The sequence below is a fragment of the Artibeus jamaicensis genome, unplaced genomic scaffold (genome assembly GCF_021234435.1).
Source record: "Artibeus jamaicensis isolate MK-2021 breed Jamaican fruit bat unplaced genomic scaffold, CSHL_Jam_final contig_519, whole genome shotgun sequence".
NCBI lineage: Eukaryota > Metazoa > Chordata > Mammalia > Chiroptera > Phyllostomidae > Artibeus > Artibeus jamaicensis.
Window position 1 is genome coordinate 53,381,226 of NW_026521871.1, and position 25,123 is coordinate 53,406,348.

Consider the following 25,123-nt stretch of genomic DNA (forward strand, 5'->3'; position numbering starts at 1 on the left):
ATATCTTACTGCCCTTAGTCTAAGAAACTTTTTTTTGTCAATTACAGCTGATATCCAATATTATTTTATATTAGCTTCAGGTATATACTTCTTATAAATACTTAGACTAATACTCCTGGGAACACTCACACGCATATACAGAGAAATGCTGATCACCAACGTGGAGCATTTACTGAGCAGTTACTGAGTGCCAGGCACCTTGCTAAGAATTTAGGGGCCATGATCTCATTTACACTTTTGTACAAAAGTCCTGGCTGGTAGGAACTGCCTCTGCGAATTCTGTCTGTCTGGCTCCTCAGGGTCAAGCCCACATACTCTACTGTGCCTAGCTCAGGACAGTGCTCACAAAGAGGGACAGCCCCAGTGAGGGACAGGCCCACATGCATTGGCCACGATGCCAAAAACAGGGCCATGGCTTGTTGAGAAGGAACCCCTTGCTCCAACCCCGCCGCCCCACCCGCCTCACCACACACACACACACACACACACACACACACACACACACACACACTTACCCCAGACTTCCCCAGCCTCTCCGAGCCTGCTAGATCCACCAAGTTAATTTTGGAAGTGATGTACTTTTCATCGGATAAGGTCCGTGAATGGGCCTATGAAACATCCAAACAGAGATTACACTGAAGCTTCACAGGAAGAAGCTTCTGGCTGAGCAGGCTCCTCGGAACGGACCGCCATGCCCAGGCCATACAAAGAACTGGCACTGACCTCCACGTAGATGGTGAAAATGCAGTGTGACCTGGACGAGTTTTTATTCATCGTGTGGGAGGCTATAATCCTGTTGGTTTCTCCCTGAAGAGGAGGAAAAATGTGGACAACATTTTGAAAGTTTTAAATAACAAGGTAGTTGGGTCATTTTAACTGTACTGACAGCTATACAAGTGATCTCATTATCCTTTTGGTCAGCCGGACCTTCCAGGAAAATCTCATTTGTAAACTAATACAAAAGGAGACATATTGAATAGAATAGAATAGAATAGAATAGAATAGCAGACCTATACTCACACCCACTGCCAGGGATGTGTGAATTTGCATAGCTTTCTGAAGAGCAAAATGGCAAGAAAAATTAAGTGGCTTCAAAATGTTCCTACATATTGAATCGTAATCAACCTACATATCCAACCAGTAGGGAATGACCTATTTGAACGGTGGAGGGCCATGCAGGCAGGAAAATTTTGGCAAACGGTTTTTAATAACTGTGAGGCAGAATGCAAAATCATACAGCAAACTGACTTGGACACCACATTAAAAGGATCACATGCCACGGCCAAGTGGGATTTACCCCTAAGACGCAAGAAAAGTTTAACGTCAGCAAGTTGACAGAGGTGACGCACCACGTCACCAGAACAAAGGACAACACCCGATGACGGTGCAGTGTGAGGACGGCAAAAGCACTCACAGAGGAACGAATAAACAGATGCTGCCTCCGAGATGTTCATAAAAGCCACTTGGCCGGGGTTTATAGGTCATTTTTCTTTTTTATACACATCTGTGCTTCTGTTTTATTTTTTTACAGTGAACATACGCTACTTTTAAAATTTGGAGGGAAAATCAATCATTTGTATCTTTAAAGGGACAGCAGGCCCTTGCCTCTAATTCACAGGATTGGGCCCCATGACCAGAATACATTTATTTTTTTAAATTTATTTATCTTTAGAAGGGAAGGGGAGGAGAGAGGGAGAGAAATATCAATGTGTGGTTACCTTTCATGCATCCCCTGCTGAGAACTGACCTGCAACCCAGGCATGTGCCCTGACTGGGAATCGAACCACGATCTTTTGGTTCGTGGGCCTGTGCTCAATCCACTGAGCTACACCAGCCAGGGCAGAATACATTTAAAAGGAGGAGTGGGGGAAATGGCTGTTCTTAGAGGAATAAAGGGACCCTCAGAAAGGCTATGGATAAGCCCGAAGCAGTGACGCCAGGGCCCCCTGGAGCCAGTGGAGCACCCGAAGAGGAGGGGAAGTCTTGGGCCCCGCGCCGTGCAGCTGGCCTGGGTGGCCCCTGGGGCTACATCTCTACAGGCTTCTCTCTGTAAACCGGCCTTACAGACACAGTGACATTCACAGGGAGTGGGAGGCGTCACTCACCTGCCTCGTTTGGCCCCCTCTTTCTGAAATGTCTTCCTCCCAGTCCTTCTGGTACCTACTGAACAACCCCTGAAAGCCTGAGAAGCACCCTTTCCTCCATGAAGAGTCCTTTGCCGACCACCCCCACCCTGCCCCATCCATCTGGGAGCCTGTCACCCCGGGGGGCACAGATCCCACTGTGTGTCCTGGTTGCCACAGGTTCTCCCTCTCCCTTCTCCACCCCATAGTGAGCTTCTTTTTTTGTATTTGTTTTCAATTTTATTTATTTTTAGAGAGGGGAAGGGAGGGAGAAACAAAGGGAGAGAAATATCAATGTGTGGTTGCCTCTCACGTGTCCCCTACTGGGGACCTAGCCTGCAACCAAGGCATGTGCCCTGACTAAGAATCCAACTAGCAACTCTTTGCTTCACAGGCCAACACTCAGTCTACTGAACCACACCAGCTACGGATCATAGTCAGCTTCTTTAGGCCTCAAAATTGTCCTTCTACCATCAGAGCTCAGCAAAGATTCAGCCCTAGAAGGCATCAAGGTTTGAGGAATTATTGCTGCTAACAAAACGCCTGGTTCAGTTCTAAATACAAGTGCTAAAGAAACCAAAAACCATGCCACTGAACAACATCCACTGAGCACTGACCACGCACAGGGCCCTGCGGTGGATGCTCAGAATGCCTGGCCTCGATCAGCGCGGCCGCCACGGAAACCAGTACGGAGCTTCCTCCAAAAGTGAAAGCTAAACCATCATGTGGCCCAGCAATTCCACCTCCGGGTACTTGTAACATAATAAAGCCATGACACGTAAGGCACAGCAATGGTGACTACAGTTAAAAATGCCATACTGCATATTTGAAAGTTGCTAAGAGAGCAGATTTTAAAAGTTCTCATCACGAGAAAAGAAGTTGGAACTATGTGTGGGGACAGATGTTAACTAGACTTATTGTGGTTGTCATTTTACAGTATGTACAAACATCAAATTGTTATGCTGTACACCTAAACCATATGCCAGTTATACCTCAATGTAAAAAAAAAGAAAAAGAAACAATGCCTGATCCCATCCCAGTCTCATAACAACCTTTTGGAAGAGGTACTGTCCGTGTCTCCACTTTTATAGAAGAGCAAGTTGGAGTTTGACGAGATTAATGACTTGCTCAAGAGGAAGTCTTCATAGTTAGAAAGAAATCCTGTTCCAAGTCCCATACCTTCTGTACTGTATCTCAGCCACAATACAGTGGACTAAGTATTCAGAAATCCTGCTAGAGCAAAACACCTACAGATAGAATATTTAAATTTTCCTTTTTTTTTTTAAGAGAGAGAGAGGGAAAGGGAGGGAGAAAGAGGAGAGAACCATCGATATGAGAGAGAAACATTGCCTCTCATACATGCCTCAACCACGGACCAAACCTGCAACCTAATAAGCACATGCCCCAACTGGGAACGGAACCAGCGACTGTTCGCTTTGTGGGATGATGCCCAGCCAACTCTGAATGCACGGCTGAGACTGCAAAAAAGCAGGGGAAGCACCCAGTGGCCAGCCACAAAGCGGGAGGTGGGATCCACAAACTGTAGGCAAGAACCAAAGCTCTTACCGCCCTGAGGACACCTGCAGACTGCCGTGTGCAGGTCCGTGCTGGATTTCTGGGTGTTCCTCTGAGCAATGAAATTACAATATAAAGATAACGGAGAAAGAGAATACCTCCTTTTCCTAGCAGAGTGATTTGCTCTTCCCATTCTAAGGGTGGTAGACCTGGAGCAACTCTGTCCTCCCCTGACTCCCTCCACTCCCCACCCCATCCCCAAGCCATCTGTTCCCTTTCAAAGGGTGATAAAAATCTTTCTTTCTCCTCCAGAGCCAAAAGCTTACATTCCAGGGTAGAGACCTTTCCCAGGAGAGGATCTGCTTACAAACAAAAGCAATGCCTCTCTCATTCTCCCTACCTGCCCACCCCACCCCACCCCCAAATCTCTCTCTACATGCACAGAGGGGAAGAGGACTTAAGTACCAGCTCCTGTATAAGCTCTGAGATTCGTAACTCTGGAATTCCTTCCCAGTAAGGCAGACACCCTCCCCATCTCGCCCCCTCTGTAAACACACGTGACAGGTACCCTCACTGTGTTGCTCTGTGACAGACTGGGGTGGAGGAAGCTGTGCTACATTAGTGAAGCCACTATTACCCCTGTAAGGCTCTGAGTACCACAGCCCTGATTTCTGATGCACAGGCCTGGTGTTTCTGTGTGTGTGTGTGTGTGTGTGTGTGTGTACACACACTTGTGGAAGAGACCCTTCCCAGTTTGGGTCTTAGCACCTTGTAATCCAAGCAAGCTGGTGAAGTCAGAAAAAGCTTTGGGTCTACCCAAGGAGGTGTCTGTTAACCTTGGTCCCTGAGTCTATGCCCTTTGGCAAAAGGGATAGAGAGGGAATCTGCTGCAGAAAGTGGAGAGCAAGGAAACTATTTCAGCACGGGAACTGTCTATGAATAGAAGGGGGAAATAATGCCTCCAAGCATTCACACTCACAGCCTCCGCTGAAAATGAGATTGGGCTCAAGTATGCACTGCTTATAGGTTCTGACAGCCTTAAAACAACCATTCAATTTAAAAAGGCTGTGGATGGAAAGAGAAAAGTAGAACAAAAAATAAAGAATAAGCAAACAGCAAACAAACAGGCCCTCGATTGGCAATGATCCTTAGGCTCCTGAAAGAAAAAAAAACTTCTCTGAAGTAAAATATTCTCAGCCCAAGCCACAAAGAAGACACACCAATAAAGCTCCGAGGAGGTGGAGCTCACAGTCAAATCACAAAGACACAGGGGAACGAGGCACCGTCAGCAAGAGTCAGTGGGACGACTATCTACAGAACCGCAAAACTGCCCCTCAAGATGGTAAAACACTGGAATTGCTAAATAAAGAATATAAAACAAGTATGCTTAAAAGCATTAAATAAAAGAGAATGAAAAACATGAGGAATGAATAAAATTCTAAACTAAGATTAAAAGAGGGCAAAATAGAACTTTTGGAAATAAAAAATATAATACTTGAAATGAAAGAGACGGCCCTGGCTGGTGTGGCTCAGTGGACTGAATGCTGGCCTGTGAACCAAAGTGATTGCTGGTTCAGTTCCCAGTCAGGGCACATGCCTTGGTTGCAGGCCAGGTCCCCAGTGGGGGGCGTGCAAGAGGCAACCACACATTGATGTTTCTCTCCCTCTCTTTCCTCCTCCCTTCCCCTCTCTCTAAAAATAAATAAATAAAATCTTTTAAAAAAAGAAATTAAAAGAGATGATTAGATACTAATCTGCAGAAGAGAAAATTAGGAAAGTAGAAAATCTAAAGATATTATTGTTCCAGTTTCTGGTCTCACATGTAAGAAGCTTAGGAGTTACCACTTCATCTTAACAAGTAAAAAGCTGAGCACACTGAACAAGCCACGGCCTTTCCTACACCTGTAAGAGAAGTGAGGTCACAGGAAATCACTGCTCTCAAAACTGGAGAGACAGACAGGAAGATACGCTTTCACTTTTGGTGGGGGGATTTCTAGGAGTAGAATCACTAGGTCCTATAGATAAAATTAATGTTTAACTTTTTAAAAATTTATTTATTTTAATTGTTGTTCAAGTACAGTTTTATGTCTTTTACTCCCATCCCATCCCCCCCCATATTTAACTTTTTAGTAAACAGCCAAAGTGGCTGCACCATTTTACACTTCACCAGCAATGTACGAAAGTTCCAACCAATATAACTTTAAAAAAAAAAAAAACATACACTGTGGAATCTTTAAATTAATTTTTAAAAGCTTTTATATACTAAGAACACTAATCCTTACTTTCTCTCCCACAAAGGCCCATGATTTAATGTTAAGTAGGTGGGGAGGGCAATTTCAACTATGTAAAGAAAAACTGCACAGGAAAAAAGACTAGAAGGAAATAAGCCAAAATATACATTATCACCATATGCAGAAAGCAAATAAATGAATTTTTATTCCTTTAAAAAATATTTTATTTATTTATTTTTAGAGAGAGGGGAAGGGAAGGAAAAACAGTGGGAGAGAAACATCAATGTGTGGTTGCCTCTCATGTGTCCCCTACTGGGGACCTGGCCTGCAACCCAGACATGTGCCCTGACTGGGAATCGAACCGGCAACTCTTTGCTTCACAGGCCCGTGCTCAATCCACTGAGCTACACCAGCCAGGGCTCTTTTTTTTCAATACTAGCTAAAATTGCTAAATGAGTATATTTTCATTCTGATTATCAAAGTAAAAAAACTAAGAAGAAGGGAGGAAAAAATGAAAGAAAGGAAGGGAGGATGGAAAATGGGGAGGAAAGATAGGAGGAAAGAAAAAACCCTTAGACTTGATCATCTCACCTCGAAAAGGAGGCTGAACGCATCCTCTTCCTGACCTGTGAGGTGGACCGACAGGCCTTTAATGAAGACCCCTTGAGGGTTTTCCACGATGGTCACGGGCGTGACTGAGGGTCCGACATAGGGCAGCGTGGACAGGAGATCAAACAGGCTCTCGTTGTAGATTTCCAGGTAAGAAACACGCACAGTGACGGCGTGCGTGGGGCGTTCCTCGATCATCCTGAACACCTAGATGAGAGATTGGGGGCAGCGGTCACCAAGCGCAGAAATGCCATGACCAGCTAGTGTTAGGGGAGTTCCGACCTCAGGAGGGGACATGAGAAGTACCATCCTTGTCCTAAAAGGATTTACAGTCTAGCTGATGTGACAGTTGTCTGCAACAATCACTAAAATACTTAGTCCGTTGGGTGACATTTATCAGCATTTTGTTTTTGTGAGGCCTGACTTACAGACTGGTTCGCGTTTGTGCAACTCCAAGAAGTAGAGGCATGAGGAATAGGAAAAAACTCTGGAGTGATGCCCTCTTGTTTTATGGGGTCTCCCCAGATATAAGCCTCTTTCACATCCATCATTTTTAAGGCTTTACTTATTCATTGTTTTTAGAAAGAGGGGAAGGGAGAAAGAGAGGGAGAGAAATTATCAATGTGAGATACATTGACTGGTTGCCTCTTGCTAGGCCCCAACTGGGGACCTGGCCTGCAACCCAGGCATGTGCCCTGACCAGTGCCCTTTCCGCTCACAGGCCGGCACTCAGGCCACTGATCCACACCAGTCAGGGCTCACATGTGCGACTTCATTCCATCCTCTTAATTCCCTGTGACCAAAGCAGGGAGGACAATGCTCCATAATATGATTTGTCTCTGGTCACTGAGTTAGTAAGGGAAGAAGAAAAGCCAGAACTCAGCTTTCTCAACTCCTAATTCTCTCCCTAGTACTTATCGGCGGGTCCTTTGACTTTGAACTGGTCCTTTCCCCTCTGTGGACCTTAATTTTCTTATCTGTCCAATGGGGAGTTGGGCTTCTTGATCCTTGAAGGCTGGTTTCCCCCAACAGCCTCCCTCTGTGCCACCCAGCATGGCAGACACCAGCCGGTGGTGGCTGCTGAGCCCTCAGGATGTGGCTACTGCAAATGAGGTGAATTTTTACATTTTACTTAATTTCAGTGAACTGACTTTGAAACTTAAAAACTGATACTAACTAAAGTCAGTTATTGGTAAACCTTTAAATATGTTTGGGACAACTTGGGTTTGTAAATCTGCTTTTTCAATTGTAAATTTTATGAAATCTAAATACAGATCAAGTATTTATGATGGATATTTAGTATCTAAAATTGAAATGCGCTGTGAGTGTAAAATACATGCCAGATTTCAAAGACTTCAGTATGAGGAAAAGGATGTAAAATAATCTCAGTAACTTTCATACTGATTACACATAGAAATGATATTTTGGATATTCTTTTTTTTTATTATTATTTATTGTTCAAGTACAGTTTTCTGTCTTTTACCCCCATCCCAGCCCATATTTTGGATATTCTGAGTTAAACAAAATATATTATTAAAATTAATTTCACCCGTTTTACTTTTTTAAAACGTGACTACAGGAAAACTCAAAACTGCATACGTGGCTTACACTACATTTCTGTTGGGCAGCACTGGGCTAGACTGCTGACATCTACGATCCTGAGGGGCTGAAGCTCTGACAGTGGATTATTAAGGACATTCCTTCAAAATTCAGAGTATGGATGGTTAATATGCTAGAGAGACATCTACACTTCTTACAGGACAGGGATTAAAAAACTCAAGATGCTTTTGGGGCAAAGTCCTTTGCCTCCTATCTCCAGGGGGTCCTCATAGAACCCAGGCTAGCAAACCTCCAAGAAAGACCCTTCCATCCTGTCTTTAGTCACACTTCCTGGACTCCCACCCCCATCCCCGGGGCAGACTCAGTCCAGAGAGCCCATGTCCTGCTATGTTGCTTCTCTTGGCTCTTTCCGGGGCTGTGATGGTGGATGCCAGAGCTGGCAAGTGAGGAAGCTCTGTGAGGTCCGTATCCCTCGCTAAAACCAGGAAGGAACGGGATTCAGACCTCCAAATCCTCAGTTATAGGGTCACAGACCTTTGGAGAAGCAAGAAGCCAGCCAGCATGCCCCGCCCCCTCTTTCGAGAATGAGGAAACAGGTCCGATGTGGGTGTGGGCCAGAGCCTGAAATCTGAACTCCTAGTTTCCTGAGGCTTCTGACACGCTGACCCCCACCGTGTGCATCCTGTCGACCTTGAAAGCTGCAACTGCTCTGCAGCTTGACCCTGCTGTCTCCAGTGGCTGGCGTGTGGTCAGCCACATCCTACATAGAGGGGACTTGTATGGCATCCCACCCACGGCCCACTCTCTACCTGCTGCAGGGCGCGAGGAAGGATCCCCCGGTGCTGGTAATTCTCGGTTGCCCCCGTCATGGTGTATGTCTTGCCAGCTCCTGTCTGCCCATAACACATGATGGTGCCTGAAACATTTCAAAACATGTCTTGCTGACATCCAGGAAAAGAGGTCCGCGGATAGTTTTCCCATCCCCTGGCACGCCCAGTGCCAGCCAGGACCCTGGTGTGAAGGTGACCATCAGGGGCAGCCAAAGATAACAGGAATTCCTGCCACAGAGGGTGGGCGGGCTGGGAAGCAGGGACATAAACAGTCAAAACACACACAGCTGCTCTGAATCCACAGTCCATACACTGCTCTACTGTTCCCTCTATCAATAAAGAGCAGATCTGACCCTAGGAGAGCAGGGAATCACAGGGAACACAGGACTTGGGAATTTTCCTAGAAAGGTGAAGAAGGAGACAAGAGCATTGAACTCCAGCCTTTCTTTAAAAAGGTCATAAATGGTCGGGGCCCAGGGCTAGGCCTTCCTGTGGGGCTGGCCAGGCAGGAGGCAAGAAGGGCTTTTGAAATCCCCCTGAAGAGACAGGAGTGGGAAGGCATTTCCTGTGCATGGTGAGAATTCTGTGTTGACTGCGAGTCCCCACAGGACCAGACAGGCCCGCTAGCAGGTCCCATGCTACTTCCAGAAACAGACCACCATGACCAGGTCCTGATCTGGTGCCGCTGCCCTCTCTGGGAAGACTCTCACTGGCACCTCTCATGTCTGTTAGGGCTACCATCACCACCAGACTCCAGGACACAAAACACGCAGTCACCCTGGGCTTCGGTTCCCATCCGCTCTTCCTCCCGGCGTGAGCTGCCTGAGCCGACCCCACCCCAAAGGCTGCTCCTGGTCATTGACACAGCAGACCTGCCAGGCAATGCTGTGCCATGGAAATCAGTGTTTGCTCCTGCCATGTGGATACTCTAGTTCCTGGGATTGGTAGGGGCCTTAATTCAGAGTTTGAGCCGGAAATCAGGAGTATCCATTAACCCAACAAAAAAATGCAGAAAGGAGTGAGTCACTTCAGCTGGGACTCAGAACCCATTTGAGGTCCCTTAGCATCCAGGGCCCAAGGCTTTTAACCTCCCTGGGCTCTTAGTTCCTCCATCTCTACTCCTCAGGCCCACAGCCCCTCAGGGTCAGTGGGGACCACACCTGTTATCACAGGGAGCAATCACAACATTTGAACGTCTGTCTACTCTCAAGAGACTTTTAAAGAGACCTAAAAGTAGCAAACATTCTAGTCAGCAGCCACCAGAAGGGAAAAGTCAACAAACTATGATATATTCTAAGGATTTTGAAATCTTCAAAAACGTAATAGAGGGAAAGGAGCGGGGCAGAAAGTAGAAGAGGGTAAAGGGGGTGAAGAGAAAAGGATTTTAAAACAGTCTTACAGCCCTGACTGGTGTAGCTCAGTGGACTGAGCGTGGGCCTTCGAGCCAAAGGATCACAGTTCGATTCCCAGTCAGGGCACCAAGTTGCAGGCCAGTTCCCAGCAGGGGACGCACCAGAGGCAACCACACATTGGTATTTCTCTCCCTCTCTCCTTCCCTTACCCTCTAAACATAAATAAAGTCTTTTAAAAAATCTTACACTGAACAAGTTTGTAAAAATTTCCTAATAAAGCTTTTAATTTATTAAGAAATTAAACTCTATTCATGTTTCTAGTGGTGTTATTTACATATAATCCTACACTAGAGTAGGAACAGTAGATCGTGCTGATAGGATGAATGGAAATTACTCCGAGCTGGTAGCCTGGAGAAAAATGTTTAAACTCCATCAAATTTCATCATAAGGGCATTATCTTCAACACAAACATTTAAGACATTTGAAACAGGGTAACAGTAGAATCCCCAGGACTACTAGAGAGCCAGGGTCATTCTCATGAAGGCAGAGTCCAGGACACTGGGTCAAGCCATGCCCACAATGTCACCAAGCAAATTATCAAGAATGTGGAGACAGACAAACAAGCAAACAGAAGTTAGTAAGTGAGGTTATATTTTATTTTATTCACCGTATAATACTTGTCATCTCTTCCTCCACGAGGGGTACCACAGGTTCTTAAGAAAAATAGTTGATTAACTAAATTACCGTTATAGCCATTGAGGGCCTGAGAGACCACATCCTTCGCAACTGTCTCATAAACCAAGTCCTGGGAGGCGTCATGGAGAACTCCATCCAGCTTAAACGACCAGTCTGTCTGCTGGTTATTGACAACTCCTCTCCTAGTGTCTTTTTTAAAGTGAATATCAATGGTCTAGGAAAAGAGAGGGAGATAAGTTACTATTTGTTAGGCAACGCGTACAAAAACCACCGTGGGCTGAGGCCCGGTCTGGAGGAAACAGAGGAGGTTAGCTGTAGGAAGAACAGGTCTGGGTTGGTAACCTGCATGACTTCTCTGGGACAGGAGAAGGAAGCCCCTGCAGGGAGGCCACACAACCCTTAAGCTGGGAGGGTCAGGAGACGGGGGCTCTTCGGTTTTGGTACCCCTTCCCCCAAGTTCACAGGACGATGTCTTGGTTCCCCCACCTGTGACTGGGGTCAAGGACACTTGCCATGTTTTCATTAAACCAGACTTAGATACATTCAGTAAGCACAGGGAGGCCTCGGATCAGGCCAGAGAGAACAGTGGGCTTGGTGAGGGAGTCTGGGCTTGCATTCCGTCACTCTCCCTGGTCCCTGGCAGCGAGGCCTCCCTCGGTGTCGTGCTGAGCACCTGCTCCCACCAACACGCCATGGCCCGTGAGAGTAATGGTGGAATAACAGTGACAAAACAGGCTCTGGTCTGGTCAGAGGGAGTTACTCACCAGTACTAGAGTAAACCAGGGCTGGCTACCCACTTGTAATCAGCTGATTTCTAGATGAAAAGATTTCTAAAAACTTTTAGATTTTTAGATCCCTCCATAGCAAGCTGCTGTGGCAGCGGCTGAGGTAAGAACACCCTGGGTTAGGTCAGTGGTAGATTCCTATCTTTGCAGTGGGGCCTCCCAATGCAGACAGACTCCCATCAGAATCTTATACTGGCTGCCCTCATCCAGGAGCCAAGACGTGGCCACACACAGAAGAACTGAGAACTACAGAGGCTGGGTCCGTTCGCACATGCAGCTGCCCCATGCTTCTGCGTTCACTGAAACTACATCCAGCGGGGTGCACCTCACAGGGCTACACGGGAACTTTTTTCTGTCTGCCAGGACTTTTGAAGCATGGGCCGTTTGCCCTCAAATTCTTCCCCTAAGGAATGTCTCGACGTTGCCCGCAGTAGATCCACCAATGTTTGCTGAATGAAAACATCCAACACGCTCACGCTGTCTTGAGCCTGTCACAGTCTTTGGAAAGGTTCTCCAGACAGTGGTGAGGACATGAGGACAGATAAGAACAAATCTTTCCAGTTCTCTCGATACGAGTTCCTTCCGCTGCTTTGGTAAGTTTAACAGTAATCACCCTAAGATATTCTTATGGCGCCCTTTCCAGGAGATGATATAATAGAAGACCTGATCAAAAATGTCAGTTTTTCTGTGTCAGACACAAGAATGAACTTACTCATCAAAAGACAATTAAAAACAGGGATTTCATGAGTTTCCTCATCAACAGCACTGCAGGGGAATGTTTTGGACTTGATGGACTCTAGAGTCCACCTGGACTTTTACCAACGCTGTCTTGGTCCTTAAAAGATTGTCTGGGCCCTAGCTGGTGTGGCTCAGTGGATTGAGCACTGGTCTGTGAACTGACAGGTCGTGGATTCAAGTCCCAGTCAGGGCACATGCCTGGGTTGCAGGCTATCTCTGGCTGGGGGCATCTGGGAGGCAACTGATGGATGTTTCACTCTCTTTTTCCCCTCCCTTTCCCTCTCTCTGAATTAATTAATTAATTAATTAATTTATTTATTTATTTATTAGAGAGGGGAAGGAAAGGAGAAAGAAAGGGAGAGAAATGTCAGTGTGTGGTTCCCTCTCACACGCCCCACTCCAGGCATGTGCCCTAGACCAGGAATCGAACCAGCGAGCCTTTGGTTTGCAGGCTGGTGCTCAATCCACTGAGCCATACCAGCCAGGGCAAATAAATAAAATCTTTTTTTAAAAAAAAGGTTTTTTGGAGACAGTGACACTCTAGCAAGACGGGAAAGAGAGAGGCCCGGGTGGGTAAAGGCAAACACACAGCACTTACTTTGTTGTCATCTCCATATCTGATCATTTCATGAGCAAAGTCATCAGTGGGTTTGACGCGGACAAACGCATGTACCTTTTTTTTGGTACTCATTCTAACTAAAAAGAAGAAAATCGGAAAATGTTCAGTAGTCATCATCAAACAACAACGAGAGGGGAGGCATCATTCATTAAGCAGATGAGAAAGGAGCGAAGTACAGTCGTGGCTTCCTGTCCTACTGGGAGCCAGTCTTCCTTTGTACCACTCAGCATGCTGGTGCTCCGCCCACGGGACACTGCTCAGCACGAGCTTGCACTTCCTAGGTTACAGGTTGTCTCACCGTCTTCCACCAGTGAGCCCCTCGTCCAAGAGACTGAAATACAGGGCAAAGAGCACTCCCTTTTGTGGCCTAATCTTAGCTAGGGTTTCTAGAAATGTTCTGTATCCGAGTACACAAATGCTTTACCTCACTCATTACATTTTCCTTGAAAATACAATACTTATGTTGATGATCCTTAAAACTCATTCTTTTCTGCCCTGGCTGGTGTGGCTCTGTGGATTGAGTGTGGGCTGCAAATCAAAAAGTCATTGGTTCAATTCCTAGTCAGGGCACGTGCCTGGGCTGTGGGACAGGTCCCCAGTGGGGGGCCACATGAAAGGCAACCACACACTGATGTTTCCCTCCCCCACTTTCTCCCTCCTTTCCCCTCTCTCTCAAAAGAAATGAATATAAAATCTCTAAAAAACCCCACCTAATTCTTTTCTTCATTAACATATCTTACTTCCCATGCAGCACCTCTTCCTCTACCTCCATCAGATAAACTTTGGTGAGAAAATGGATTTCCTGCAAGTATATTCAATCTAGCCCATCACCAAATATTCTTTCTTCTCTGGTTGTCTGTTGAGAGAAAAGTCACCAACAGTCCCCTCCCTCCTCTTCCTCTCCTAAAACCTAACTATGTTCTCATCGCTTTATTTCAGGCAAAAACATATATATGTGTATTTTTTCATTTATACAATCACAAATAATTACCATGCAGAATAAAATGCTAAAGTAAACATTTGATGTAGCTTCACGGGAAAAGGATGAATGAATGCTTATAGACATAAGAGTCAGGGAGGCGATTTAGGTAAATGACCTTCCATTATGCAGAGCTGTCTTATAATGGAAAAGACTTTTTCAAGGTGAGGGCCATAAACACCACAAACAGTAAAACAAACTCAGGAGATAGTACAAAAGGGGAATGTTAACCTTTAACAATCGATCGCAAAGACCTTGTCCAAAGCATTACCATTCAAAAAAGCTGAACTGTCCCACCCCCCAGCAGTAACTGATGAGAAATCTCACGAAGTCTCACTGTCAGACTACACTGGGCCCTCTCCTGGCGGCGTGTGTGAAAAGTATTCAATGCGGACTAGACAGTAAGTTTTGGTTCTAGCCTGGACAGAGTGGAGAAACAAGACGGTTATTAAGTAGAATAATTGCATGATTTTAATTGCTGTGAGGGGAACTTGAAACAATCAGCTTTTTAGGTGCCTCTTATACACGGATGACAAAGGATTAACTATTGAGAGCTCTATGGAAAGCTAAGTAAAAACCTGTCTGAAGGGGACTAAATTGTAATGGAAAAAATATAATAAAAATTATATTTTTGAAAAACTGATCTGTAATTATCAATTGTATTAAATCTAGTTAAGGCCCTGGCTGGTGTAGCTCAGTGGATTGAGCGCGGGCCTGCGAACCAGACAATCGCGGTTCAATTCCCAGTCAGGTCACATGCCTGGGTTGCAGACCAGGTCCCTGCAGGCCAGTTCCCAGCAGGGGACGCACGAAGGGCAACCATACATTGATGTTTCTCTCCCTCTCTCCTTCCCTTCCCCTCTAAAGATAAATAAAATATTTTTAAAAAAATCTAGTTAAGTCATACTAGAAAAGATAAAGGTCTAGGAAAATATACAAAATAATGTCATTGTTCAAAACTATTGGGAAAACTAACAGAATGCAATTTTAAATTATTCCAAGATTTTTAAAAAGATTTTATTTATTTTTAGACAGAGGGGAAGGGAGAGAGAAAGAGGGTTTTCTCTCCCTAGAGAAACATCAATGTGTGGTTGCCTCTCCTATTCCACCAACTGGGGACCTGGCCTACAACCCAGGCATGTGCCCTGACTGGAACCAAACCAACAACCCTTTGGTTCACAGGCCAGCACTCAATCCACTGAGCCACACCAGCCAGGGCTATTCCAAGACTTTAAAATATGTTCTAAAATTTCTAGTTTTATGTTTACATTCTTCTAAGACCAAACTAATGATTTTTCTTTCCTTCCTTTTTAAAAATTAATTGAGCCCTGGATGGTGGGGGGCAGGTGCCCAGGCCTCCCTCCTGGCAGCCCCCACCTACTGACAGCACAAGGACAGCACAGGTCAGCCCCAAGCATCACCCTCCCCTCAGAGCCTGCCCCTCCACCGCCCTGCAACTTGCAAACATGCACATGCACATGCAGTCAACCTATCCACGCTTCCCAAGGCCCTCCCCATGCTCACACCCTGGCTCCCGGTATTCCAGGAGCAAGCCTTGTTTATTAACTACACCCGTCCTGTGTGTCTGCTACTCAGAAGCCCCTCAACACCCAAATATTTGGGTACCCCATGCCATTTTGCACTTACTGAAATAATTCTTGTTATTTTTCTTACGCCGCATCATTTGAGTGGGTTTCAGCTCCCAAATTAAGTTACAAGCTGCCTGAGGGATAGGACTGTGCCTTTTATCTCTTTTGAATCCCCCCTTACTGTCCAGAACAGTGCCCAGCACAGAGCAGGAGCTCATGAAATGGTGGTTGGTGGTGATGGTCATGGCTGGAAGTCAGAGAGTGGCTGAATCTCCATATGTGGGTCCATCTTCGGTCACTACTGAGAGAGTCCCAAGGGGCATATAATGTCACTCACCTTCCACATCAACCCATAAGCCCACAACCCTTCTAGGAGGACACTTGGTTTCCAAGCACCACTTTCAAGAAGCTGTGTTCAGCCCCCTCACCATGCCCTCCTTTTAAGTAGGGACCTTGGGACCTTGTGGGGAATGCCACTCTCACAGGCATTACCCTTAGATATTTCTGGTGTAAATAAGTAAACCTCTGAGTGGCCACCAGAAAAACTCCCTGCTGTGGAGGCTCACCCTTTTCTCGTTTGTACTAGGGGTGGAAATGAACAGAATTGCCACCAAGCACCTGAAGACTTGGTAAAAGAGAGAGGGAGCATCTGCTGGGACAGTAGGCACCTCGTGGGTCCCCATCTCCCAGCACTCCTGTTCAGACCAGAGTCTCTCATGGGAAAACTCTCATAACCACCAGAACCGCAGCAGCCTCTGAATAGCTCCAAAGCAGGGGCCAAACGCACCCAGCCGTGGACTAAACTAAAGACCCGGATCCAGGCAGAACTGGCCTTTCTCCTTTTTTTCATCCAACATGCCAGACCCCTCTGTCGAGTCTGGGAGGCACTGGGCGGTAGGACCATTCCTGTCCTCCTTTGGAGCAGTTCCCTCAGAAGTAAAGTAAAGGGCTCAGACTGTCGATCCTAAAGGTCCCTGCAGTTTGAAAACCGTTAAGTGCACGAAAGCCCAGAAAACCTCTGGTCCTCTGCCTCACTCCCTCTGAACCTCCGGCACGGCATAGGACCCTCGTGCGGCCAGGGAACGTTTGGTCCGCAGACCCCAAGCTTTCAGCAAGGCAGAAAGGGCCCCTGCGAGAGCTGCTTCCTGCACCGCCGGGTTTTCAAATCCGGCAGCCGAGCTGGTGGACTTCAGGTGGAGCGGTGTTTAGATCCCAGCCGCTGTCCGCTGCCCGGGAGTACACCCCCCCTCGGAACCCTCTTTATCCCACCGGGACAGCGCGTGGCCCCTACTCACCGTGATGGAGGTAGCAGCCTTGCTGCAGCGCCACCGCTGCACCTGCTGCGAGCGAAAACCCGTGGAGCGCTACTGACCGACTGTGTACACCGCCGCCATGGCAACGGGCCGCTTCCGGAGGTTCCGGAAGTAGCGGAGTGGTGGCGGAAATAAAGTCTGCGGTCTTCTGTTGATATATCAACAGAAGCAGGTCAGGGCAGAATCGAGAAAACGGGAGATGGGACCATTGATTCTAGGAAGAATGCGGCAGCTGCCGACGCGAGACGAGGGTCTAGATAAGGGCACCGAGGATGCTCAGGAACCAGGAAGCGGGGCCGCAGGGCTTCCGGCGCGGAGCAATCTCTAACTACGGCGGCCGCGCAGGCCCGTCTAATCCCAGGGCTGTGCTGGGGCTGTCGTCGGCGCGTGTCCGCGCCCCGCCCTGATTAGTATAAGCCTACCGGCCAGGCCTGCGCAGTCGCGGCGGCCGGGGAAGATGGTGGAGGACGGCGCGGAGGAGCTGGAAGATTTGGTGCACTTCTCCGTGTCCGAGTTGCCTAGTCGCGGCTACGGCGTCATGGAGGAGATCCGGAGGCAGGGCAAGCTGTGCGATGTGACGCTCAAGGTACCGTTGGCTGAGCGGCTTGTAGCTGAGGGAAAAGGGACCGTGTGGGGAGGGAAGAGGGGCGGGGCCGATAGGGGAAGCGAGGTTTAGTAGGCAGACGGGTGGGGAAAGGAGGTTTGAGGGAGGCAGTAGGGGAGAGAGGGAGAGGAGGCTTGGGACTGCGTGGGTTGATGGACTGACACAGCCTCGCAGCCCTTAGAAGGAAAGGCTGAGAGGCGCGCCTCTGAGGCCCTCGGAATGGGAGATATTGGGGTGCCCGCCTCCCTTTTCTGTCACAGACAAGAGAAAATTGACTTGATGCCCCCGCCGGAGAGGAAGGGGTGGTAGCCATCTATCTCTACATTGTAATAGGCACCACCGAAACACCTTCTCTTGTCACTGTAGACATTCTTTGTGCTCTCGAAGTTAGCTGTGTTGTAGGAACACAGGCTTTTCTTTAGCAGTCATTGCTTGCCCTGATTGTTAAATTAACACTTTGTCTCCCAAGAGCTTTTAAAATCGGATCCGGAAATCTTTCGGTGTGGGCAGCTACTGTGCCCCTCCCTGGGATACCTCCTAGCACCACCTCCCAGGTCACCGAAAGTGGACGGATGGGCTGCGTGGAGCGGGATGTCGTAACCACTTGTTCCATGCCGGTATTCTGGGCGCCAGAGCTAGCCTTCCCCCTGCGCTTTGCCTTTATTCCTCCTGGAAAGGCTGCTGGGCCAGCCTTCCTCCTGCGCTTTGCCTTTATTCCTCCTGGAAAGGCTGCTGGGCCAGCTGCTGAGTCGTGTGGAGCCCCCCGGGTGGGGAGATGCTGCTGGAAGCCTGTTCCCTGCTGGGCTTTGGTTGCAAAACCCTCAGCGCCTGGAGGACCCCGTTTAAAAACGAAGTAATACTATACAGAGCTTTTTTTCCTCGTATTTTCTCCAAGGGTAAGGAAACTTCCAGGCGTTTGAGTCAAACGTCGGGAGACAGTAGAGTAGAATGGCTAAGTGTGACTTTGGAGATTTAAGGATTTGGATTAAAAACCTAGTTGTAACCTTGGGCATGTTAATTTCTCTAAGCATCCGTTTTCCAAATGCAAAAATAGAGATTATTCCTAATTCTCAGTATTGGTGTGAGGAAAATGAGAACATTTGTGGCATTTTTTGATAATGCCTGGCATTAGGGGTTTTTGTTGTGTGTGTGTTTTTTTAGCTTAGTCTTTACTGGCATAAGTTTTTCATCACTCTAAATGTTAGAGAACAGAGAGTTCATTCACTGGCTCTACGAGAGCCAAACACTAAACACCGAGAATTACAGTGGAAACATATTGGCTATTTTATTGATGAATGGCACCATCCAGGAGACCGGGAAGCTAAGGCTCAAAAGCCTGGACTCATTCATGGCATGTAGGTTACAGTTTATACAGGGCAAACTCACAAGGCACCGTGGGTTAGGGGTTTGTGTCGTGATGGGAGCTGATTGGCCAGAGGTGACATCAGGGTGATGAAACCTTTCTTCGGGGTCTTTTCCCATGTCTCTCTGTCTGGTTTCATGGGGAAGTAGCCAGGGGGTCCTTCCACCTTGGGGCTCAGGAACTAAACCGTGACTTAGCTCATGGTGTTTTCTTTAGCCTGCCAGAGGTCTGGCCTGTGGCGATTGGTTAGGCGGGGCTACTGTCTTCTTGTTTTGGGGGGAGAGAGAGAGACAACGATTCCTAGAGCTAGGATTTAGAATTGAATTATTTAATTAAAGTCATAAGGGCCCTTGGTTTCATAAACCCCTCCTGAAGGAGATTATATTCCATTAGAGGGGTGAGGTGGCCTGAGAAGGGGAAGGATCTTTAGAGGGAACCAAGGGGTTTGGGGAAAATGAGCTGGACTAAAGGAGGCAGAAGGAAATAGAAATGAAAGATTTTTGATGGCGAGATTTTTGAGGGATTTGTAAGCAGAGGAATAACCTGGTTGTGGCAGTCACACTTGGGGTGAGTTAGAGACTAGTGAAAGTGGTAATAGGGGATTTTTGGGGGGAGATGTTAAAATTTAGCCTGAAAGAATGAGCCAGGGAGAGCCTGTAAGATACAGAGAAGCAAAAAGCATGATAGAGTTCAAGCAGTGCATTTTGCCTCTGTGTCTAATGCAAGTACAGAATATAGCAACCCGTTTGTGTAGAAATGCTTTTATTGATTTTTTCATTCAAATGCTTTTTGTTCATTCAGAGAGACAACAGTTACTTCCAAATAAGGGAATTATCAGAGGTAGTTCCCACCAAGAGTGTCAGTTTAAGTTGTTGCATTAGTTTCAAGGATCTGGGACATACAGACCAGTACAGAGGCACAGGTAAGAGCTGGTCTGGACCGTAGGGAAGCATCTGCTTCACTGGTTTTCTAGCTCTTCCTGAGACGGCAGAGCTCAGTGGCAATGTGATGGTGGGGGCCACGGGGCAGCCAAGCAGACCAGGCTCTACCTTGCTTCCTCCCCCCCTGTTCACTAGAGTGGCCCCGTGAAATCTGTTTTGGTCTGTCTCTTTCAGGATAGCATCTTTTCTGCAACTTCTGGTGATTCCAGACTGTCTTTCAAGTAAGCCAGTTGGAAGCTTTTGGGGGTGGGATGGGTTTGCTGACAGGTGGGCCACCCCATAAAGTGGTTCTCAAACTTTAGTAGGCATTAGAATCTCCCGTTGGCCATCTTCACTAGTTGTTGGGCCTCATTTCTGAATTTCTTATTCAGTAGGTGTGACGTGGGCTTGAGAATTTGTATTTCTGACAGATTCTTCAGTGATGGTACTCCTGGTCTGAGGCCACATTCTGAGAGCATTCTGAGAGCAGGGGTGATGGGCCTGTCCTTTTCAGTAAAATGTATGTAGAATCCATGGTGCTTCTTCAGGCTTCTGACGAGGTGGAATCAGCCTGGCTGTTATTCTAGGAATCTTATGGTGGGAGAGAACTAGGAGCTCTCGCTTCTGCGTGTGGGCTTGCATTTATTCCCCCTGACTGGTGCCACTCCTTGTCCTCAGTGGTGTCCTGATCACCCGAGTCCGGAGGCTCTAATTCATCCTGTTCAGAGAATAAACTCCAGTTTTCTGCTGGGACAGTGATGGAGCAGGTACTTGCCTGGAATGGGGACCAGTCCTGCCTGTTTGCAGCCTTCCTTAGCGCTCACCCCTGTGCATCTTCAGCAGTTGAGTTTGGGATGGGGTCTGCAGTGGCTGGCCATCTGCAGCACTCCGCGTTCTCCATCTAGGTCAGTTGCTCCTCATTTTGTCTGCTTTGCATCTTCCAAAATTTGGTGACATTTCTAGTCTCTCTCTCTTTCAGCTTCTTTTTCTTTGGGAGCCTTGCTATTCCTCGATTGTCAGTCTGAGAGGCCGTGCGCATAGCACAGACTCAAGCCTGACTGGGTTTGAATCCTGCTGTGCTACTCATTAGCTGTAAGAACTTGGGCAAGTTCCTCCGATGCTGATGATTTAGTTCCTTCATCTGTAAAGTGGGGATCATTTCCTACCTGACTAAAGTGTTCAGGTTTCCATTAGTTAAAACAATTGTATGGTAAATAAATGCTCAGTAAGTGTAGAGATTTAAGAATAATTTATGGGGTTTTTAGAAGAGTGGAGATAAATGCATGTGTTCAGCCTGCCGTTTTGAATGTGTTTTAACTTCTTATGAGTTCTGGATGATTTTATCTAAATTGAATTGTATTGCCTTAAGAGAGTTTGCAAACCATGCCTGTGTGTCAGTGGCCTGCCTTTTACAGATGAGGATCCCAGCACAGAAAGAGAAGGGACTTGTCCAGCATCACAGAGTGAAAGCAGGCAGAGCTAGGGCTGGAGACTAGACTCCTGGTCTCCATACTCTGGGTCGGGGGCTCCTGCCTGTTCTCCCATCGCATCGCCCATTGCTGACAGTGACTGAACTGATGTCAGCGGCTGCCATGTGAATCAGTCTACCTCAGGTAATTTGTAATCAGTCTTAAAAATATATTTTTTACTAAGAGTTTATTTATTTATTTTTTTTAGAGAGAAGGGAAGGGACGGGGGCAGGGGAGGGGGGAGTGGCGGGCTACCTGGTCCACAACCCAGGCATGTAACCTTGCCTGGGACTCGAACCAGCAAACCTTTGGTTCACAGTCCAACTCTCAGCCCACTAAGCCACACCAGACAGGGCTGTAATCAATCTTAACATGTCATTTTTGTTGTCCTGCTGAGCATTAAGGAGAGTGTGAAAGTCTGCATTAGCAGGCATGCCGCATCCTCAAAATTCACTACCAACTTTTGAACCTTGCTTAGCTTTCTTTTTGGAAATATTTGAAATTTAAATTCCTTGGATGTAGTTAGATAATTAAGTAGAGGCATAATAAAAAAAAGAATAATATATTAGATTTTTTTAAAAATCACATTCTGTATCTACGGTGCCTTGAACCTCTTTGAAAATGAAAGCAATGAACCCAGGAAAATATACATACTTACGTGTGTGTAAAATTTTATGTTCAGTCTCGAGAACAGTTCCCCTGAGGCCCATCGTTGGATCTTGAGTTATGAATCTAACTGAGTTGGATTCTAGCAGAAAAAGCCCGTGGTCCTTTTCCCTGGCAAAGCGTTTTGTCTTAAAGATTAGGAGAACAGTAGTGCATAGCTTCCTGGCAACCTATAGCATAGGCTTGGGCCGGGCACCCACAGAGGCTCTCCTCTCCCCCTCCCAGCAGTCGGGTTCATCTCCCTTCCTCTGGGCCACTGGGAGCCCAGGGCTCAGGCCACATCTCTCTGGTGCATCTGGGACGAGCAAGAGGGACAGGCTCCCCAGAGTCAGTGAGTGTTCTCCGCAACTTCTTATTCATGAGGTCTGGATTCATTCTTTCTATTCTTCCTTCACCTCACTTGTGTCTTTCATTTTCTTTATTTGTGAGAGCAAACTGGGGTCACCAAACCTGCATACTCTGTGCTAACCCATAAGCTTAAGAGAGAGGAGCCGCCTACACACACACACACACACACACACACACTCTCACACACACACACTCTCACTCTCTCTCTCTCTCTCTTTTGCAATCACTAATAAGTAGCTCCTCGAAGATCAGCTGCTGTTAGGCTTCCCAGCATTTTCCCAAGGCAGGCCCTGCTGAGGTTTTGATCCCAGATTTGAGAATTTAACCCCCAGAAGGAAATGTCTTTTTCATGGGTGAAAGGCACAGTGTTAGAGTACTGCCTGTGGCTGTGGCCAGGTAGCAGCTCAGGTGGCCAGAGCAGCATCCTGACATTCTGGGATTGCAGTTCGTTCTCTGATTGGGGCACATACAGGAGGCAACCCAGGGGTGCGTGGATGAGTGGAGTGAAGGTCTCTCTCTCAAATCAATTTAAAAGATATCTTAGAATACTGCCTTTTGACCCACCAAATCCAGGTACACAAGTTTCACTGAAACTGGCTTCAGGAGTCACACATTTGTTCCCGGAATCTTGTCTAGTTTGTCACACTGATTTTGTGATGAAAGAGTAGGTGGAGAAGGATCTCACAAAGTGAAGTAGGACATGTTGATGCATGCCATTTTTATGTCATGTGTCATGCAGTGAGCTACCCAGGTATAATTACAGAGAGGCTAGAATACAAACATTAAAAGGAGCCATGGAGGTCCTGTGCCAAAGCCATTCATTTTACTGAGGAAAAAACCCTGAGGCATGGTGATATTAAGGGGTTGCCCAAGGCAAAAAGCTCTGTTATCTGAGTGCCAGCGCAGCTGTTTGTTGGTGGAAGTGATGCTTTTTCCACCTCTGTGGGATTACTCACCTGCCCTGCTGATGGCGTGAAGCAGAGCAGGGAACCAGCACCATCTGCAGTGTCCTCCTTGAGCACGGAGGGCAGCGAGATGCATGTCCAGGTGCAACACCGCTCTCATCTCAGGAGAGAAGAGATGCAGGCTTTTTCTGCTAGTCATCCAGACATAGGAATTCTTGATTCATTTGATTTTGGAATGACACTGTGAGAAAACTTGTGCTTCTGAATATTGTTCATTCCCTGGATTTTCTGCTGACTTTTTTCAGATCATGGTGTTCATTTTCAGCCTTACCTCTCAATGAGCAGTTAGAACTAAGAGGAAGAACATGCTTTTTGAGAGGACATGTGCACTTGTGATGAGAATTCATATCAAGAAATCAGTTTTGCCCTCTTTCTTCTTCAAGTTATGTTATGGATAACACTGTTGAATTTGGACATTGATTAGATGGATGAGAGAGTTTGATGCTGCCTGACATGTGGGTGGGGAGAAAGAGCTGGAGGAATCTTGGAAAATCAGTTACTGAAAAAGCAGCCTTCATGGAGCTCGCCCTGAGACTTCTGGGGTTTGGCTGGCTGGCTGGGTAACTTAAGACGCCTGTGTCTGGAGATGCTTCTTATTGCATGCAGGCAGTTCCTGTATTATTTTGTATGAAACTCTAATGTTTGCCCCTTGGCCTCTCCTGGTTCATCTTGTAGACTGGTTGATGGAAAATGAGACCATGTCGTTTTTCTAAAGGTGTGTTCTGAGCCCCCCCTAAAATACAGGCATGGCATCTACTTTCCCACTTTTTTTGATTTGTTAGTGTTGCCACCCCTTTGTGTGGTTCCAGCCAGCTTCCCAGTTAGTTTGATAAGGCCTTTTCTACCCAAGCAGCTGATCACATCACCACTTGTTTCCAGTTGGGGAGAATGAACCAATATGTGTGACTCAGGAGTTGGCAAGCATTTTCCGTAAAGAGCCAGATAGTAAATATTTTAGGATTTGTTGGTCATACAGTTTCAGTTGCAGTTACTCAGCTCTGGTGTTATAGCACCAAAGCAGCTGTACATAATACATAAGCAAATGGGTATGGCCGTGTTCCCGTAAAACTTTACGTATAAATCAGGCATGGGCCAGATCCATTGGTTGTAGTTACCTGACCCCTGTTATGCGGCCTTCATAAAGTTTAAGGCCTTTGGAGTAGGTAACACTTGCATTATTGTCCCAGCTATATTTCTTCAGTATCTAAAAACTGGAAACGTCTCTTGTTAAAACAAGAATACAAATGAACCAGAAGTGAAGAATTTTTTGTTTTTCCAGCTTCCTGCAGCTGATCATAGGACTGTCCTGATTGATTAACTGATGGAGGAAAAGTTACTGTTAAAAATATTCTGATTTTTAAAGTCTTGTAGCTCTGCTGGAGCTTGAGGCAGACTATTCCCAAAGCATTAAGTAAAGACACCATGCTCCCTTCCTCAGTTAAAGCTGAGGAGGCTTGGCTGTTTGCAGAATGGCAGGCCGTGGGAGGCCGTGATGGCTCCTGTATTCCGGTGGATCTGACCAGCTGTGTTCGGGGCCGTGAAGCTAAGGGCCAGAGTTTAGGCTTTTGGGAGGCAAAGTAGACCGGTTCAAATATGGCCCAATCCATGAGTGGTGTGGCTCAGTGGGTTAGGCTTTGTCCTGTGATTGAAAAGTCACCAGTTAAATTCCTGGTCGGGGCACATGCCTGGGTTTCAGGCTGGGTTCCCAGGTGGGGTATGTGAAAGGCAGCTTGCACATCAATGATTATCTCCCTCTCTTCCTCCTTTGCCTTCTCTCTAAAAATAAATAAATAAAAGCTTTAAAAAACAAAAACAGTCCTGGCTGGTGTGGCTCAGTGGATGGAGCGAC

At 46.8% G+C, this 25,123-nt stretch overlaps 2 protein-coding genes across 8 annotated transcripts in view; one reads left to right on the plus strand and one right to left on the minus strand.

Moving 5' to 3' along the window:
* Positions 1-17,012, minus strand: part of KIF9 (kinesin family member 9) — a 41,724-nt gene extending 24,712 nt beyond the window's left edge. For 5 of the 7 annotated variants that reach the window (XM_053669071.1, XM_053669069.1, XM_053669068.1 and 2 more), the window contains exons 1-8: positions 16,922-17,012; positions 15,685-15,927; positions 13,038-13,135; positions 10,965-11,130; positions 8,848-8,954; positions 6,461-6,685; positions 724-807; positions 516-608 (exon numbers count right to left, since the gene is read on the minus strand). In XM_053669071.1, coding sequence (XP_053525046.1) covers positions 516-608; positions 724-807; positions 6,461-6,685; positions 8,848-8,954; positions 10,965-11,130; positions 13,038-13,135; positions 15,685-15,871 — 960 coding nt within the window. In that variant the 5' untranslated portion in view covers positions 15,872-15,927; positions 16,922-17,012. The remainder of the gene's footprint in view (positions 1-515; positions 609-723; positions 808-6,460; positions 6,686-8,847; positions 8,955-10,964; positions 11,131-13,037; positions 13,136-15,684; positions 15,928-16,921) is intronic. The other 2 variants (XM_053669067.1, XM_053669072.1) reach the window with 2 other exon arrangements.
* Positions 17,013-17,396: 384 nt separating this feature from the next.
* KLHL18 (kelch like family member 18) overlaps positions 17,397-25,123 on the plus strand; it is a 45,090-nt gene continuing 37,363 nt past the window's right edge. The window contains exon 1 of the mRNA XM_053669073.1: positions 17,397-17,525. Coding sequence (XP_053525048.1) covers positions 17,397-17,525 — 129 coding nt within the window. The remainder of the gene's footprint in view (positions 17,526-25,123) is intronic.